The sequence below is a fragment of the Megalops cyprinoides genome, chromosome 8 (assembly GCF_013368585.1).
Source record: "Megalops cyprinoides isolate fMegCyp1 chromosome 8, fMegCyp1.pri, whole genome shotgun sequence".
In the NCBI taxonomy this organism is placed as follows: Eukaryota; Metazoa; Chordata; class Actinopteri; order Elopiformes; family Megalopidae; genus Megalops; species Megalops cyprinoides.
The window spans coordinates 5,030,041-5,045,912 of NC_050590.1; the positions used below are offsets into that span (position 1 = coordinate 5,030,041).

The window sequence follows — 15,872 nt, forward strand, 5'->3', positions numbered from 1 at the left end:
TCAAATTCAAAACATTGTTTCAAGTAATTAACTCTCTTACATTATGTCATCTAACAGTTTATCCAATTAACTAATAACAACGCTATTCTACACATAACTGCACTGATAGTTACTTGAGGAAGTTGAATACACCTCAGTACGCCAGTTTTTTTTTCTAACGAATATTACTTTTATAATTTTCTTATAATGAAAATGCCGTCAGCCAGTTATTCTTAATGTTATAAATAATGCATTTTTTAATATTTTGTAAGTTTTTAAAGTCAGTCTAGTTTATGTCTGTTTGTTTTTAAGAACATTCATTTGAGTTATTGATAAAGTTTGTATACTGCAAAGACTGTAAATATTCGCCTGTATGGTTTATCTCTGGGATACAAAACATGGAATAATTTCTACAGTAAAAAGCATTCCGGGTTTTCTTTTACTTCATATTTAAAGTTCTGTGGAATCTGTGCATAAGATCAGCGGAGCCCAATTAATAACTTCTTTGAAAGACAGAAAGGCAGGAGCTTGTACATTATTAATTTTCTCAGGTCTATCTTCGCTTATACCTTTTAAGAATTAAAATGGAAGGGTGTCTCATGAGGGTTTTGCGCGTTTGTTCTTATAATACATGGGTTGTTTTGATTGCCTGTCAGTCATTTGTATTTTTTATGGCGCAGAGAAGGAATATTTTGTATATTTGCCGTTATTGTACTTTTAATAAAAAAAAATAAAATTCAAATTCAAACTGAAATTCTTCTGTCAAAATACCGTGTCTTATTTCAAGATATTGTACACTGATTTAAATTGATGCACCTCGTTAAATTAACAAATTATAGCAACATGTTGCTGTGTGGGAATTTTAAATGAAATTATTACATTCTTCATTTTGTCCGCATTTAAGTTAATTTAAGTTATTCTTTAATCCAAACATGTTTTCAGTGATTTGTTTTTTCAAATTTCGTCTCAATGCTCAACTTCATTCCTCAAACCACACGTGGTCACTTCTGATGTGTAGCAAATTTACTTCTTTTGGTGTTGTTTATCTTTTTTTCTATCCAGACAGATGCAAATGTGTTTTGTCATTGAGCAGGTTCGCAAGAAAGTATCCAGGGAGAACTCCTGAAAAGTACATTTGATCTCTCTGCAGCTGTTATCTTTGGAGTCTTGATGCGTCGCCTTTGACATTTGTCCTGTTCAGAGGAAGAGGCTCTAAGCGATGTCCACTGCAAGCTGTCATCGGATTCCGAGGGGCCTTTTCAGCTTTACACACTGTCCCTCGAACATCATCAAAAGTTCGCTTGCACGTTGAAGAATGGATCTTAAAATGTCTGTCTGGATGTCATATCTGACTATATCTTACATGATACTTCATATGTGCGATTTAAAATACCTAATAAAGTATCTCCTGACTCACATAAAATCTGGCATTTGTCACTGTTTTAAGAAAGTTTCGCACTGTACAAATGCATGCCTTTATTTTGAAAAGGAAAAAGGGGCCTTATTGAAAGTATTGCAAACGTTTTTTTTTTAATGTAAGAACATCTCTGAAGTAATTTTCCTACCAGTTTTGTTTTAATGTGTTGTCTTAGTCATGTTTCAAAATTAACAGTTCCATTTTACTCAATCATTGAATTTCTCGCGTGGTTGCTTGTTAGAGAGTTTTTGTTGTTGTTATTTTTGTTATGACCACGTGTGTCTACATGGCTACAATAAAATTAATCTTGTTATGGCCTTGTATCCTTCTCTGTTGAAATGATGGCAGTAACCCACGAGTCACGCTTTCTGGGTGTATTCCACGAAATTACCTGTAACTGTAACATTGTAAACTTGTTGCCTCGGAAATATGTCATTTTAATAAAATATTATGTCATTTAAAATACAGTCAAACCCATCCCCGCATCGCATACAAGGCCATAATATACGGGCAATGCAAAGAGCGGTAGAATACAGAAAAAGTGTATCATAAAATAGTAGAAATGTTTTCGATTATTCCAAAATCATTCGGACAGCCTGTAATTAAGTGGCCGAATGCCTCATGTCTTGCAGCTCCTCTGTCACAGAAGTAATGTATCGATACATTTCGGATATTTTGGATCATACTGGTTTAATAATAGACAAGTATGTCAGTTTTGTATCTTAGAGTAGGGACGTCTTCAGTCGTAAGCCGCAAATAGTTTCACTGACCAAGGTCTATGTCAATACCAGACGATTGTCCTATTTAAATCATATGGGTTTACATGTTGAAAACAAGTTCTGTATAATGGATGGAAATAGCACTGTTACACCTTGCTGTAATGCTATTTCAATACACAGGTTGTTTGAGTGTTTCATACTCGCACTGTATTCCAGTACAATTTTAGGCACTTCTCTGTGGACAGCCTGTCGGACAAATTACCACTTCACACCACATAAGCAAACGAGAACCAAATATTTGATTCCCTTAACCACGTTAAATCAACTGACGTACCAAGAGCCCAGAAGTGAGTACATTTGTCTGTTAATGTGTTTTCTCTCTCCCTCTCTTTCTCTCTTCCACACACACACACACGCGCGCGTCGTTGAAATTACTCTGAGTGTACATATTTCAGAGTGCACATACAATTTTTATTTTCAAAATTTTATTTAGTTCAAGCCGGTCATGTTCCATGGGGAAGATACATCACAACATTAGAACGTGTAATATTTTGGCTTCAACTTCCTTATTAGCTGACGTCGACCTGTGGGCGTGGTGTGCTTTGTTATTGTGGGAGGAGGCGCGGTGCACCTACCGCGCATGCTTCTTTAGTTGGAGCCGCAGCACCAGAGCCCTGGTCAAAGAGATCGAAACAGCGCGAGACATGGCTAGAGATGGCGAGGGAAACAAGCAGATTGCCACCGCGGCTGCCGATGGTCCGTTAGCTGAACGGGGGCCTTAAATCCATAGTATAAAGGGTTAAAATATTTTTTAAAAATATATATGTAAAAAAAAAAGAAACAAAAAGAAAAGCGACGTCTGAATAATAATAAAAACATACAAGAAAAAAAAACAGCAACCAAAGAGAGAGAGAGAGAAGAGCAAGACGCTTGTCTGTTGTGAAGACTTCACTGGACCTTTTAAAAACAGATCACATAGATGTTTTGTCCGCAAGATTGCACGTATAATGAATGCTCAGCTGTCCATGGAAAGTATTGGCGATCTGCACGGAGTGAGTCATGAACAGGTGCCCGCGACGGCTGATCTGATGGGCAGCAATAGCCCTCATCATAGAAGTCCAGTGGCCCATCGCAGCAACCACTTGTCAGTCCACGCGCGCTCAATGGGCATGACATCAATCCTAGACAGCGGCGACTATCATCATCACCGGCCCCCGGACCATGGCCTGGCCGGCCACCTGCACCCGGCCATGACCATGGCTTGTGAATCTCCCCCCGGAATGAGCAGGAACAGCACCTACACCACGCTCACCCCCTTGCAGCCGCTACCTCCCATCTCGACCGTCTCGGACAAGTTCCCTCATCACCACCACCACCACCATCACCACCACCATCACCACCAGCGGATCCCGGGCAACGTGAGCGGCAGCTTCACCCTCATGAGGGACGAAAGGGGTCTCACTCCGATGAACAATCTCTACGCTCCGTACCACAAGGATGTTACCGGCATGGGACAGAGTTTGTCCCCGTTGTCAGGATCCGGGCTGAGCGGTATACACAACTCCCAACAGGGGCTGCCGCCTTACGCGCACCCGGGCGCCACCATGCCCGGGGAGAAAATGATAACACCCAATGGATTTGAAGCTCACCACCCTGCCATGCTGGCCAGGCATGGCGATCAGCACATGACCGCGTCCTCAGTGGGCATGGTGCAGATCAACGGCATTCACCACCACCCTCATGCCCATCTGAGCGCGCAGAGCCACGGCCAGGTCCTGGGCGCCACCCGGGAGCAGAGCCTGTCCTCTGTCCCCGGATCACAGGTGAACCATGGAGGTAATTCAGGGCAAATGGAAGAAGTCAATACCAAAGAAGTAGCCCAGAGGATCGCCACTGAGCTCAAAAGGTACAGCATCCCCCAGGCCATCTTCGCCCAGAGGGTGCTGTGTCGGTCACAAGGGACCCTATCTGATCTGTTAAGGAACCCCAAGCCGTGGAGCAAGCTGAAGTCCGGCCGCGAGACTTTTCGGAGAATGTGGAAATGGCTGCAGGAGCCTGAGTTCCAAAGAATGTCCGCTCTCAGGCTCGCAGGTGAGCGAACACTAGGTAATTCACACTATTTATATTCTCTCTTTGAATGAAACGCTTCTTTCGGTTTATTTTACATTGCATGGCCCGCTTGGCGTTTTCAGAGACTTGAGTGTTTTGGTTTCAACATTGCCTAACATGCGACCTGGTTTGCGTTTTTTTTCCGTAATATTGACAGGGTTTTCAGTTCTAAACCGTTGTGATTTCATAAAAAAACGTATCCGCTGGATGTTGTGGCTGTGTGTTTTCGTTATATCATTTGCCATGCAACCTCCCCGTCGCATGCCTTGTGTTTTGAGACTGTGTTTGTAATTCGCAATACGCACCGTGGGTTTTTGTAAAGTGACTCCGTATATGTAAATCATTATAACGCTGTTTGTTTCTATTCATCCGGATGAATTGGAAACACTGTCACCTGCTTCTGATTTGACTTGAACGATATAAGTAGTCACAGCCGTTCAATGAGCACGCATGGCTCCTCTAATGTAAACACTTCACACTTGACTTGTAGCTTCGATGTAAAGCGGCGTGGGATTGCCTGAACTCCATTGTCTCCTTATGGCAGTGTACGGCAGAGGCCAGCACGGGCTTCCATTTTGTCGAGCCCCCTTTTCATGTTTGAATGACTTGTGAGCAGAAAGTGCTACATTGTACGTATGTGCAATGTTTAATGTGAAAAATGTTTGTTCATAAGACTTGAGATTGAATGCACCGTGCATTTTCATATAATGACAGTGGCCGTATGCACAAGATGTGTTGGTATAATGGTAATTTTTTTTCTGACGCAGAATGAAATAGTTGTTCTAAACCATGCAGAGAAATCCTGGGTTGCTTTTCATTCGTTCATTTTATTTTTTTCCCACGTTATGTCGTTTTGTTTATGTGTGATACGTGTTAGGATCCGGTGACGTGACCCTGAGTGAGTTTTTGTTAATTAACTGATAGGTCTCCATTAATTTGTCCCAGGAGATTGAGGGAGTCAATCCGCGCGCGAGTCAGGGGCACTGATCCGTTTCACAGACAGGCAACGTGATCCATTCTCCTTCAAGTGCTCAATGGAAGTACTTCAGAATGTAATACGGCGTAAATTATACACGCTGGTATGCTGGTGCTTTCCAAAGAAAGCCCACTTATCAGTAAATGCAACTGATTATACTTTCTATAGTAAATCTTGATTGATTATTTGAGGCTGTTAACTTAAATCTTCATGTTACTTGTATGTATGTATGTGTGTGGATTGTTATTATCATTATCCTTATCATTAGTAATAGTAGTAATATTAGTAGTAGTTTTACAGCTAGATTCCCTTTTAAAAAGAATATTTTGAAAATAATATGGTAATATTTGGTCGTTGGGAAAGTGGAAAGTAAGGGAAATAAGGAGGCACAAACCAGTTTTGTTTCCTTCGATCCTACGAGGAGTTTTGCATGGATCGATGCGGGAAGGAACCACTTGAATTAGTTGTCGGTTAGCGCCATCCCTGTTATTTTGAGTCAATCGTGACCAATTCAGAGGAACTTTTTGCTGTGGTTAATCACTGTCCTCAGACAAACGTTTGACAGGCTACAAATTGTTCTTCTTTAAAATATATGTATTTGTAATTCATTATTTAATCAAATAGTCAAATTATTTAGTCAAATATTTAAATGTATTAATTTTGATATTTACAAATATTTGTAGGTTGTAGGGTTTTGTTTTTAATTTGATAAAATCTAATCTATTTTGTATTTTAACTCATAATTTCTTATAGTCTGTGATACTCGAATAATTCTATAATTATTCTGAAAGATAAATTACGACAGCGCGCGGTAGCATTTTAAAATGAGAAAGATTCATGAAATTGTGATTTCATAAAGATAATGCTATAGGCAGAGATTTAAGCATATAATGTTTACGTATTTTTAATTTATTTACATGTACATCAGCTATTACTTTATATGCTGAATAAAACGACGTTGAATAATTGCGAAAAGTCGACATTGGCTACTGAGTTATTTTATTGATCCGTTGCACATGGTTCAGGTGGCATGTGATCGGCCTACGAAGAAGTGAAATATAGAATTAATATTGATTATTCAGATTCGGCCCATTCGATTTTCCACATTACAGCATGTGTGGCTGCCTGAACGGCTATTCTGTAATTTTGTTTCTCCTCGAAAAGACATGTTGTCCTGGTTGTGTTTTGTAATGCGACGATTTTCCAAAGATTTTAGTTAGGTGGTTCCCTTCACAAAGGACCTTGGGAGATAATAATAATAATAATAATAATAATAATAATAATAATAATAATAATAATAATGTTATTGCATAATCACACACATACATATACACGAACACACACAAATAAAATTAAGGATCGGTTAATTGTAACTGTGACTTCGCACGGATGCACGCTAGATCAATTGTTGTTAGTTTTATAGCTAAATAAATCGAACACACGTTATGCCTTGTATCTAGGCCTATTTAAACTTCACTCCTGCAGTTAAATCTGCTGAGTGATGAGATGAAGCTAATACACGAAGTTTTATCTTGAATTCGTTTAGGACATGAAAAGCTATTACATGTACATGCTAGATAATCTTTATAAATAATTTAGAACGCAGCCTGTTAATGTCCGGCAGGAAATGGAGGCGTTACAACAGAATATTTTTGGAAGCCTTGCTTCCTTTTGCCTGACATTGAGTTCAGTTATCTGTAAGCTTGTATGTTTATTGTTTTTATTAATGATTTAAAAATGTATCACAATAATTGCACACGATATAAACATAAGGGAAACCATGGTGAACACATTGGTAAATTACAGTTTTAAAGGCATGTGCATCTTATAAATTAATTTAGACACTTGTAATAGGTGCCATATTTCAGAATGTATGTTTTCAGAGTGACCGAAGACATGTTTGATTCCGTGAGCGGTCACTTGTACAGTATTTTATTGAATGTGATAATAACTTGTTAGTAGTGTGTCTAAGATTCCCCTTTGTACTTGCTGAAGCTTACACTCCGCACAAAGAACATGGAAACACAGACAAGGGAGCATGCAAGCCCCCCTCCCACACACACACACACACACACACACACACACACAAACGCACGCACATAAACCCCTGGTGTCTGTTTTTACTGAACGCAGATTGTGACAGACGTGGACATAGTAACGTCGTTGCATGTTGTATGTATGTGTGAAGTTATCTGGTGTTTGTAGAATTACTGAGATACAGAAAGAACAGTAACTATCTGATTGGTTATGTGTGACGATAAAGAGGCGATACCAAGGTTCGTTGATATTTGAACTTGATAGCATGGAAAATTCCCCCCCTTGCGAGCTTCCTGGAGGCTCGGTCGTCGTCGTGTCCTTGAAAAGTGTTTGATTTATAACACCTGATACAGAAACTAATTTGCTTTTTGTTAATCTTTATCAAAAGTGGAGACATTGGTGCAAAGTTTTTCAACCTAGATTGTATTGCCGTAATGACTGTGGCATGGACACCCCACGAATCAAGATAAATATTGAAAGAAGTTACTAAATTGTTCACATAGCTCACAATGAATTACAGCAACGTGCAAGACGCTCCTATAAGAGGGACTTACAATTCTTACATGATATCCACTTACTTAGCTGAATATTGATTGAACCCAGAGGCCCTTCTCAAAGGGTACAACACCAGTTCCTATTCTTTGGGTTATAAGCCCTGTTGCACTATACCACACTGCTAGCATGTATGCCATGGTGACATGAAACGATTCAGGCACACGGAGTAAAAGGAATATTATATGTTATAATAAAATAATGACTCGTGTAAGTTGTGATATTACGATAAACTTGGAAAAATACTCCATTACGGTAATGATGCAACTGTTTATTCTTTGAGTTTACGTAAATCGCCCTCTAGCAGCACGAGACGACTTCAGGCAAATCTTGTGTAGTATGGTGCGCGTGATGTGGGTATTAAAGTAGTGTGTAGATAGGTGTGATCGACAGCATTGGAGTTATTATTTTCACTGTTGATGCTTGTCTATTTATTTATTTATAATTGCTGTCGTGATGATCGCAGTAATATCTTGGCATTGACAAATTATTACTCCATTTTTTTTTAAGATTTCATCTGTCTAGTACGCATACGCGCAAGCACTCATTTCGTGTTTAATTTAAATCTGCTGAATGGGGCCCTGCATTTCTAAATTTTCAAAAATAAAACACAAACAGAAATAAATTGTTGTCCCTACAAGGCTGGGCAGTAGCGGGGAAAACATTGTTCAAGAGTCTAGAAGTGCAACACAAGACACTTACGGTGGCAGGATCAGGAAGAGCGGAACTGTAGGGATTTTGAAAGCCACGTCTGCCTCCTAGTGGTAGCATAGTAACACTGAGAGATGTAGTGGGGAGAATTACAAGAGAACGTCTCTTTAAAACACATGCAAAGCTATAGTTGTTTATCAATGTGTAGATCAAGAAATGTGTATAAAAGTACCGTTTTTTACGAATCTTATAGTTTGTTCTTGATTTTTTCTTTCGGTAAAGGCTTATTCAACTTTCTTGCTTTCAGCACCATGGTCAGCGCACAGGGATTGCGAGTCAAAACAAACCATATTGTTAAGAGAAACTCAGATACAACGTCTTAGATACACAGACAACCTTAACAACATAATTTAAATGAATTTACATCATTAATTATTAAATTATGTTTAAATGGGTGAAAATGTTAAATTCGTTTATCATGATAAATTCATTTTAACTCAGGGAGTCCCAAGAACTGGCTTTATTTTCGATTTTGCATTGCAAGTGTCTTCAGGTCTCAGATGTGATGCTCATTAGTTTCATGTGGCCCTGAAAAGACATTTCTGCAGTAAGATACTCACACAAATCTACAAAAGAAATCTGGCAGTAGTTTGAATAGTTTTCAGTTTTCATATAGCTTTAAAAAATAACATACAAAACCATAAAGCGATAGATGGCAATCATTTCCAATTTGAAATTTACTATATTTATTTTCCTTACATTGTATGATATGTCTTATTATATGACATGTCATGTTGCAATAAATATGCCTCCCATAGGAACTACTCTCAACCACACACTACATTACAGAACCATATGTCAGGGTTCCGCCCCCCTAGCTGTGGTGTTTTTGTTTTTCCCTGTCCATGTGCTTTTTGTTTTTCCTTGTGTTCCAGCCCCGCCCTGCTCCCCGCCTGGTCCCCACCCACCTGATTGCCCCATTACCTTCACCTGCCCGCCTGCTCACCTGCATCCCATCTCCTCATCAGCCCAGCCCTATTTCTACCCTGCTTGTTCCTGTCTTGCTTGCCAGTTCGTTGCAGTGTGTTTCGTACCTGTTTCGTTCCCGCAGTTTTTTGAATATCTGATTTCTCCGTGTTTGACTCTGCCTGCCCTTCGTCTTCGTTTTCTGCCTGCCGTTTTGTCCCTTTGCCTGATCGTTTGCCTGCCCGGTTCCTGACCCTGCCTGCTTCTGTTACCGACCCTGCTTTTGTCCACGGACTGCCTTCCGGTTTTCGACCCTGCCTGCTTTTGTTGCGCAACTTGCCTGCCGTCATTAATAAACCCGCCTGGAACCTGAAGCTCTCTTGGTCTGCGACTGAGTCCTTGCCTGAGCCCTTACACCATAGGAGTCATCACACCTTCACATCACACTCATCTAAGGATAATACCCAGGCTAAATTGCTAAGCGTAGTGGTCATTCATCCACCAATGTTTTTTGACATTAAACTGGGCCTATTCTGAACCGAATGGTGGCGAAGCTTCACGTTTCTTGAATGTATCATGTGTGTGTAAAAGGCCAACAATCTGTAAAGAAAAGACTTATAGTATGTCCACTACATCTTTCACAGTTTTGTATTTAAGAAGGTATAGTTTAGTATTAATTGTTTCACTGAAATTTGAATCTCTGCATTCATATTTATTTTTTCATTTCCCATATGGAATCTCCATAGGTTGTGACTGACATTAAAATCAGACATCACTCTCCCAGAATATTTAATGAATATTAAAAAAAATCATAAATATTAGTATTAATGAATGTCTTATTACTGAAACTAATAAACTTTTTAATCATCATTTCCTGTAAGATTGAAAGGTATGTTGTAGATTTGGATGACTGGGATTGGGGAAAAATGCACTGAGTTCCATTGAAAGACCTTGTGAAAAAATGAATCTATTTTGCTCTTGAGAACTTTACACTTGAGGTTATGGGTAGACACACACTGCACGCTTACCCTTAAATTACTGTGTTCTGAAGCATAAAAAACATTCCCTGCAGTGACAGGTGAATCCAACTGAAGATTGATGTACTTTTTCTCACTTATCAGTCTGACCACAGGTGCCCACCACACAAGAGCTGTCCTTCCTGGGGTCTTCTGCAGAGGCACTAGAATCTCTGCTGATTTGGGTTTCAAAGGTGGTTGCAAGGCACAGTAGTGTAGGCCCCCCTCTATGATCAGAGCTCATTTCTATAGATGCTGCACCTTTGTATCTTGGAGCAGTGTAAAGGTGATGGAGTTTTGTGCAGGAGTTGCCGGTTTATGGAATTTTCTTTAAGGGTTCCTGAGGGCTATTACAGAGGGTTGCCCCTGCATTGGAGTGGTCTTATGGAGAGTTACAGTCAGCAGAGCTGTTTCTCAGAGGGACAGGACATTTCTACCTGCAGAGAGTTCCACTGCTCATGGCCTGACAGTTCAATGTAGTATTGATGTCTTTCAGTGGCGAGCCCATGACTACAACTGACGCTAATGGTTGTTTTTGATGACTGCATTTCACGTGCCAATTACATCAATTTAACCATTTGCATGACCTGACCTGTAAACACGGCCTGTTGTACATGTCTTAACTGTACATATGAACTGTTGAAGGTGCAGGCCAGACAAGCTTCCCCTGTATCATGAACCCCTCCATAGACTTGCTTGGATTCCATCCTCCTATGCCTGATACCTATATGGACGTATATGGACTAAACCAAGACCATGAGGATCAATGGATCAGCTCTGCCTGCTCTGTCAGTTTTTACTGACAGGCGACAGAGTAGCATAGTGGTATGGAGCAAGTTTGTCCTGGCACTGCTGCTGTACCCTTGGGCAAGGTACTTAGCCCACAATTGCCACAGTAAATATCCAGCTGTATAAATGGCTAACATGTAAAAACTGTAACCTATGTAAGCCACTCTGGATATGAGCACCTGCTAAATGACAACAATGTAATGTAATGCATTCAGCTCCTGGTTAAGACTATCAAAAAGTAGTCTGTCCCTCTGGATTGTGGCAGTGATACCACTGGAATATGTGTGTGCTGGCTCTTTCATCCTGCCTTCACTGATTCCACTTTCCCCCAGTAGAGCCGGTCCTGACCTCCCTGGGGCCCTAAGCAAAATTCTGCTAAGGGGCCCTCCTACCTGACCTGTGAGCCATGTAAACCATTTGCCATTGCCACACAGTCACACCTGACACCCCAGTGCTCCCACTACAATCCTCCCTCCTTTAAAACAGTTTGCTCGATCTGTCAAAATTAGTAGACAGAATACAGAACAGACAGAATGATATAAACAAACAATATTTATTGAATAAAATATTTTCTATAGAATCTTAAGATAAGTGAATATTAACATTAGCATAAATAAGAAATTGTAGAAAGTATAACATGTAGAAAATAAAAATATAACACTGAGCTTTGGCTATGCTGCCTGGTAATTAGTGTTACGCCGGTGATCGGGGCACAAGCGCGGACCGCGGGATGTTCCGGTTCCAGGCGATAATAGAAAGGGACAGGCAGTTCGTGAATCCAGGGACAGGCAGGGTTCAAAACACAGGGAGGCAATCCGGGGGCAAATCCAAAGACGGGAGTCAGGGAGAACAGGGTCAGGAATCAGGCAGGTGAGTGGCAGCGATCAGATCAAAACGGCAGGCAGGAATCGTGGTCAGGAAACAGGCAGGAATCGGCAATGAAGAAGTAAATCACAAAAACAAAGCGCGGGAACGAGACAGGTAAAACACACTGCAACGAATTAGCAACAAGACAGAGACACGCAGGGAAGATATAGGGCTGGGGTAACGAGGAGATGGGAAGCAGGTGAGCAGGCAGGCAGGTGCAGGCAATGAGGGAATCAGGTGGGCGGGGACCCGGCGGGGAGCAGGGCGGGGCAGGAACACAAGGAAAACAAAAACGCCGCGGCTTAAGGGGGCGGAGCCCTGACAATTAGTCCAGTCCTCAAAATATTGTACAATTAGCTTTGGCTATACAATATAAACATAAGCCTATAGGCTATGGCTGCAACTATATGTCTCAAAATAGTAAAATAAAACTTCGTGCACGTGCATATGAACGCATTTTCACGCGCGACACGGTTATCTTTTCCAAGCTGCAGTTTATAAACACCGTTGCCTGTTGGCGTTTATCAAGCGTAATATATAGTTATATTTCACTCTCACTTTTGTCAGGCACAAAGTCACAGAACACAGCCCTGGAAGTGGCTGGCAAGCAAGCAAGACACAGACAGACCAGGAGATACACTGCCCAGCTAGGTTAGCAAGACAGACAGACTAGAGGGAGATGCACTGCGGGCTAGCACATCAACTTAACATTACTGTTATTTGCTGACATCAAACTTGGAGAGGAGAGAACACAAGTTTACCTGATTGCTGTTCCCGCAGTTCACTCTCATGGTGTTTTTTTTCTCTCTCTCTTTTCGTGACCAGAAGGATAGTTCCGCTTCATCCTCTCATCGAAGTTGTAAACATTGACTCCAGCTGTGACACGAGGCGGAAGCGGAGGCGGGGCCCTTGCGTAATTCGCGGGGCCCTACGCAGCTTGCGCAGTGAGCATACAGGGCCGGCTGGCTCTGCCCCCCAGGAGTGTGGCTGCCTGGTGGGCTTTGTTCAGCACCTCCTCCTTAGTTTTTGTATGTTCTGCAGCTGTGTGAGCTAAAGGCATCTATGTTCTCCGGATTCTGTTGCCACCAGCCCTTCCTTTGGGTCTACAGCAAGCTGCACATTTGCCTCCACCTACAACCTGTGGCCTGTAGTAAAAGGTGGCAGGCCAGTTCCCAGGTCTGCAGTGCTGTAGTGGACTCATGCTCAGAGCCTCCATCTTTGACATTATCCTTTACATTGCGTTACATTTTTGCCATTCAGCAGATGCCCTTATCCAGAGCGACTTAAAAAATTTCATCCATTTACAGCTGGACAGTTAGAGAGGCAATTAAGGGTCAAGTACCTTGCCCAAGGATACAACAGCAGTGTCCCAGTGGGGAATTGAACCGGACGTATATGGACTAAACGAAGACATGAGGATCAATGGATCAGCTCTGCCCGCTCTGTCAGTTTTTACTGACAGGCGACAGAGTAGCATAGTGGTATGGAGCAAGTTTGTCCCGGCACTGCTGTTGTACCCTTGGGCAAGGTACTTGGGCAAGTACACTATGCTACCATACTGTTGCCATTAGAGTCAATTTGTTTCATGTCTGTGACATTCGAGACTATGGGAGATTACTGATCACACTGGACTGACCCAACTCCAAGCTATAGCCCCTGGTGACAGCCAGACAGCCTATACAGTGTGCCTCCTCCCAGCTGCAGTGTCTGCTGGCTCCGTGAACGCTATATTAGAGGGCGTTCTCATTCACAGGAACCTGTACAGAGGCACTTTGTTCATACTTTGCCCTCTCTAACCCTGATATGTTCAGTAAGTTCACAAAGTACATGCTGACATTGTGTCACAGAGAAACTGGGACTTTGTTATACGGCCCAGCGAATGTCTTTCTACAACAAAGACCATAAGGCTGGATGAGTAACCTTGTTCTCTGATTCAAAGACAGCTGCCGGTCACTCGGAAAAAGGAGCATTAAAAGACACTGTGGAAGATTGTGTGCACTGTCCTTCATATGATACACAATGTAGAGGGGCACATGAGAACACTTATGAGTTCTAGCTTGTGTTGTAGAAAATTCCCATCTAATGTCCCTGAGGCTGCAAATTGTACTTTGTCACACTGCCCAGCGGCTATCTTCCACTCTGAGAATAAGGATGCTTAGCTAACCTCACACTTAATGCTAATGAGGTTTACTCTGATGGCATGCCAATGGGTTAAATAGCACATTTTTATATTTTCTGTCTTATTAGCGCTTCATAGGGTGTGGTACTGTTGCAGGGTGCTTCCCAATATCAATTCAATCGTTTTTATCATCTTTTCCTTGCCAATTACATGGGACTGCAAAGTGACTCAAAAGCTTATTAACCCTCATTGAAAAGATTCCCTTGTGATTGTTGTTGTGAAGAGCCTGGCATATTTCTCATATTTGGTTGTCATTTTTTGCAGTTGCTAGGATGAAATAGCATTGTACAGCAGATATGCGGTACTTATTTTCTAAAACATTGCGTTTTTTATTTTAAATAGTTTTTTTTTCTTTTAAGTTTTCTTACTCATTCTTTCTTGTTCAGCCATTGTGTGTGCATTGCACGACAGGCATGCATTGCTTATGTTTTAAAGCACATACGTTTTAGTCAGATCAAAGTACGCTTTAGCATATGTCTTAATATCTATTGATCTACTAAAACTGATAAAGTTTTACTTTGCTGCACAGTCTCTCTTGTTCAGCTATTGTGTATCCGTGTGTGTGTGTGTGTGTGTGTGTTCATCTGTGTGTCACATGCTTTAGAGAGTGTGGGATCTGACATCCTTTGTCGTTCTCCTTGGTCTTTTGCAGCGTGTAAGAAGAAGGAGCTGGAGCACGGCAAGGGGGACCGGGGGAACATCTCCAAGAAGCCGCGGCTGGTCTTCACGGACGTCCAGCGGCGGACTCTGCACGCGATATTCAAGGAGAACAAGCGTCCGTCCAAAGAATTGCAGCTCACCATCTCCCAGCAGCTGGGTCTGGAGCTCACCACCGTCAGCAACTTCTTCATGAACGCGCGGAGGCGGAGCCTGGACAAGTGGCTGGACGACGGGAGCGCCATCTCAGCCAACTCCTCATCCTCATCAAGCACTTGTACCAAAGCATGAAAGCGTTAAAGACTGCGGACTAAAAACCTCGGTGGAAAAGCTTTAAAAATAAAACTCACAGAAGCCTAACGAAGACCAGGACCTCCCGGACAGCAGTTTTTCCCGCAAAACCCGTCCGAGAGAAGACTAACTGTAGTGATATCATTTACTAGCGTCCAAAGAAATACCAAAGACTTCAGACTTTGCATCAGACTTAAGTTCTACAGTGCATTTTGGTCAGACACATTGCAAAAAAAAGAGGAAATAAGTTCTGAAAAAAAAAAATGTTAAAAACACTGTTCATACACCTTTTAACCCCAAAGCCCAACCTTGCACCCTCCCATTCACGTCATTAGCGCTCAGCAAAACTGGAGGATAAAATGGAGGTTTGCCGCATTCTCCTGTTCTGTCACTGAGTGGAAGTGGAAGTGATTTTGCCCGTGATCATTTATGTTGCTTTGCCATGGAAGGTGTATGATGGAGAAGAGATGCAAACCATTCAGGCACCGTTCAGACCGGTCTACGTGAAAGGATTCAAGTATTGTGGATTCATCTGTGTTATTATTGAACATTCATGCGATTTCTGTCTGTCTAGAACTCGGGAACACCTGGGGGGCTCAAAGACCCAGGCTGTGGGAGGCCCATCCTTGCAAAGGTCATTTTGAATGTCATCGACGTGGCAGTGCTT

General features: G+C 41.7%; 1 protein-coding gene across 2 annotated transcripts; it reads left to right on the top strand.

Annotated features, from left to right (window-relative positions):
- The first annotated feature begins 2,974 nt into the window (after positions 1-2,974).
- Positions 2,975-15,585, top strand: LOC118782102 (hepatocyte nuclear factor 6-like). 2 transcript variants are annotated; one of them, XM_036535357.1, is made up of 2 exons: positions 2,975-4,221; positions 14,910-15,585. In XM_036535357.1, exons 1-2 carry the CDS (start codon positions 3,123-3,125, stop codon positions 15,203-15,205), a joined length of 1,395 nt encoding a protein of 464 aa, XP_036391250.1. In that variant the 5' UTR covers positions 2,975-3,122; the 3' UTR covers positions 15,206-15,585. The 2 variants fall into 2 exon arrangements, with proteins under 2 accessions (XP_036391250.1, XP_036391251.1); XM_036535358.1 differs by having other exon boundaries at positions 2,975-4,206.
- The last annotated feature ends 287 nt before the right edge of the window (positions 15,586-15,872 follow it).

Excerpts from the sequence above, each read along its gene's own strand:
- LOC118782102 (XM_036535357.1), top strand. The coding sequence starts at position 3,123 with ATGAATGCTCAGCTGTCCATGGAAAGTATTGGCGATCTGCACGGAGTG. Across the intron at positions 4,222-14,909 it reads CGCAGGTGAGCGAACACTAG|CGTGTAAGAAGAAGGAGCTG; the intron begins GTAATTCACACT and ends GGTCTTTTGCAG.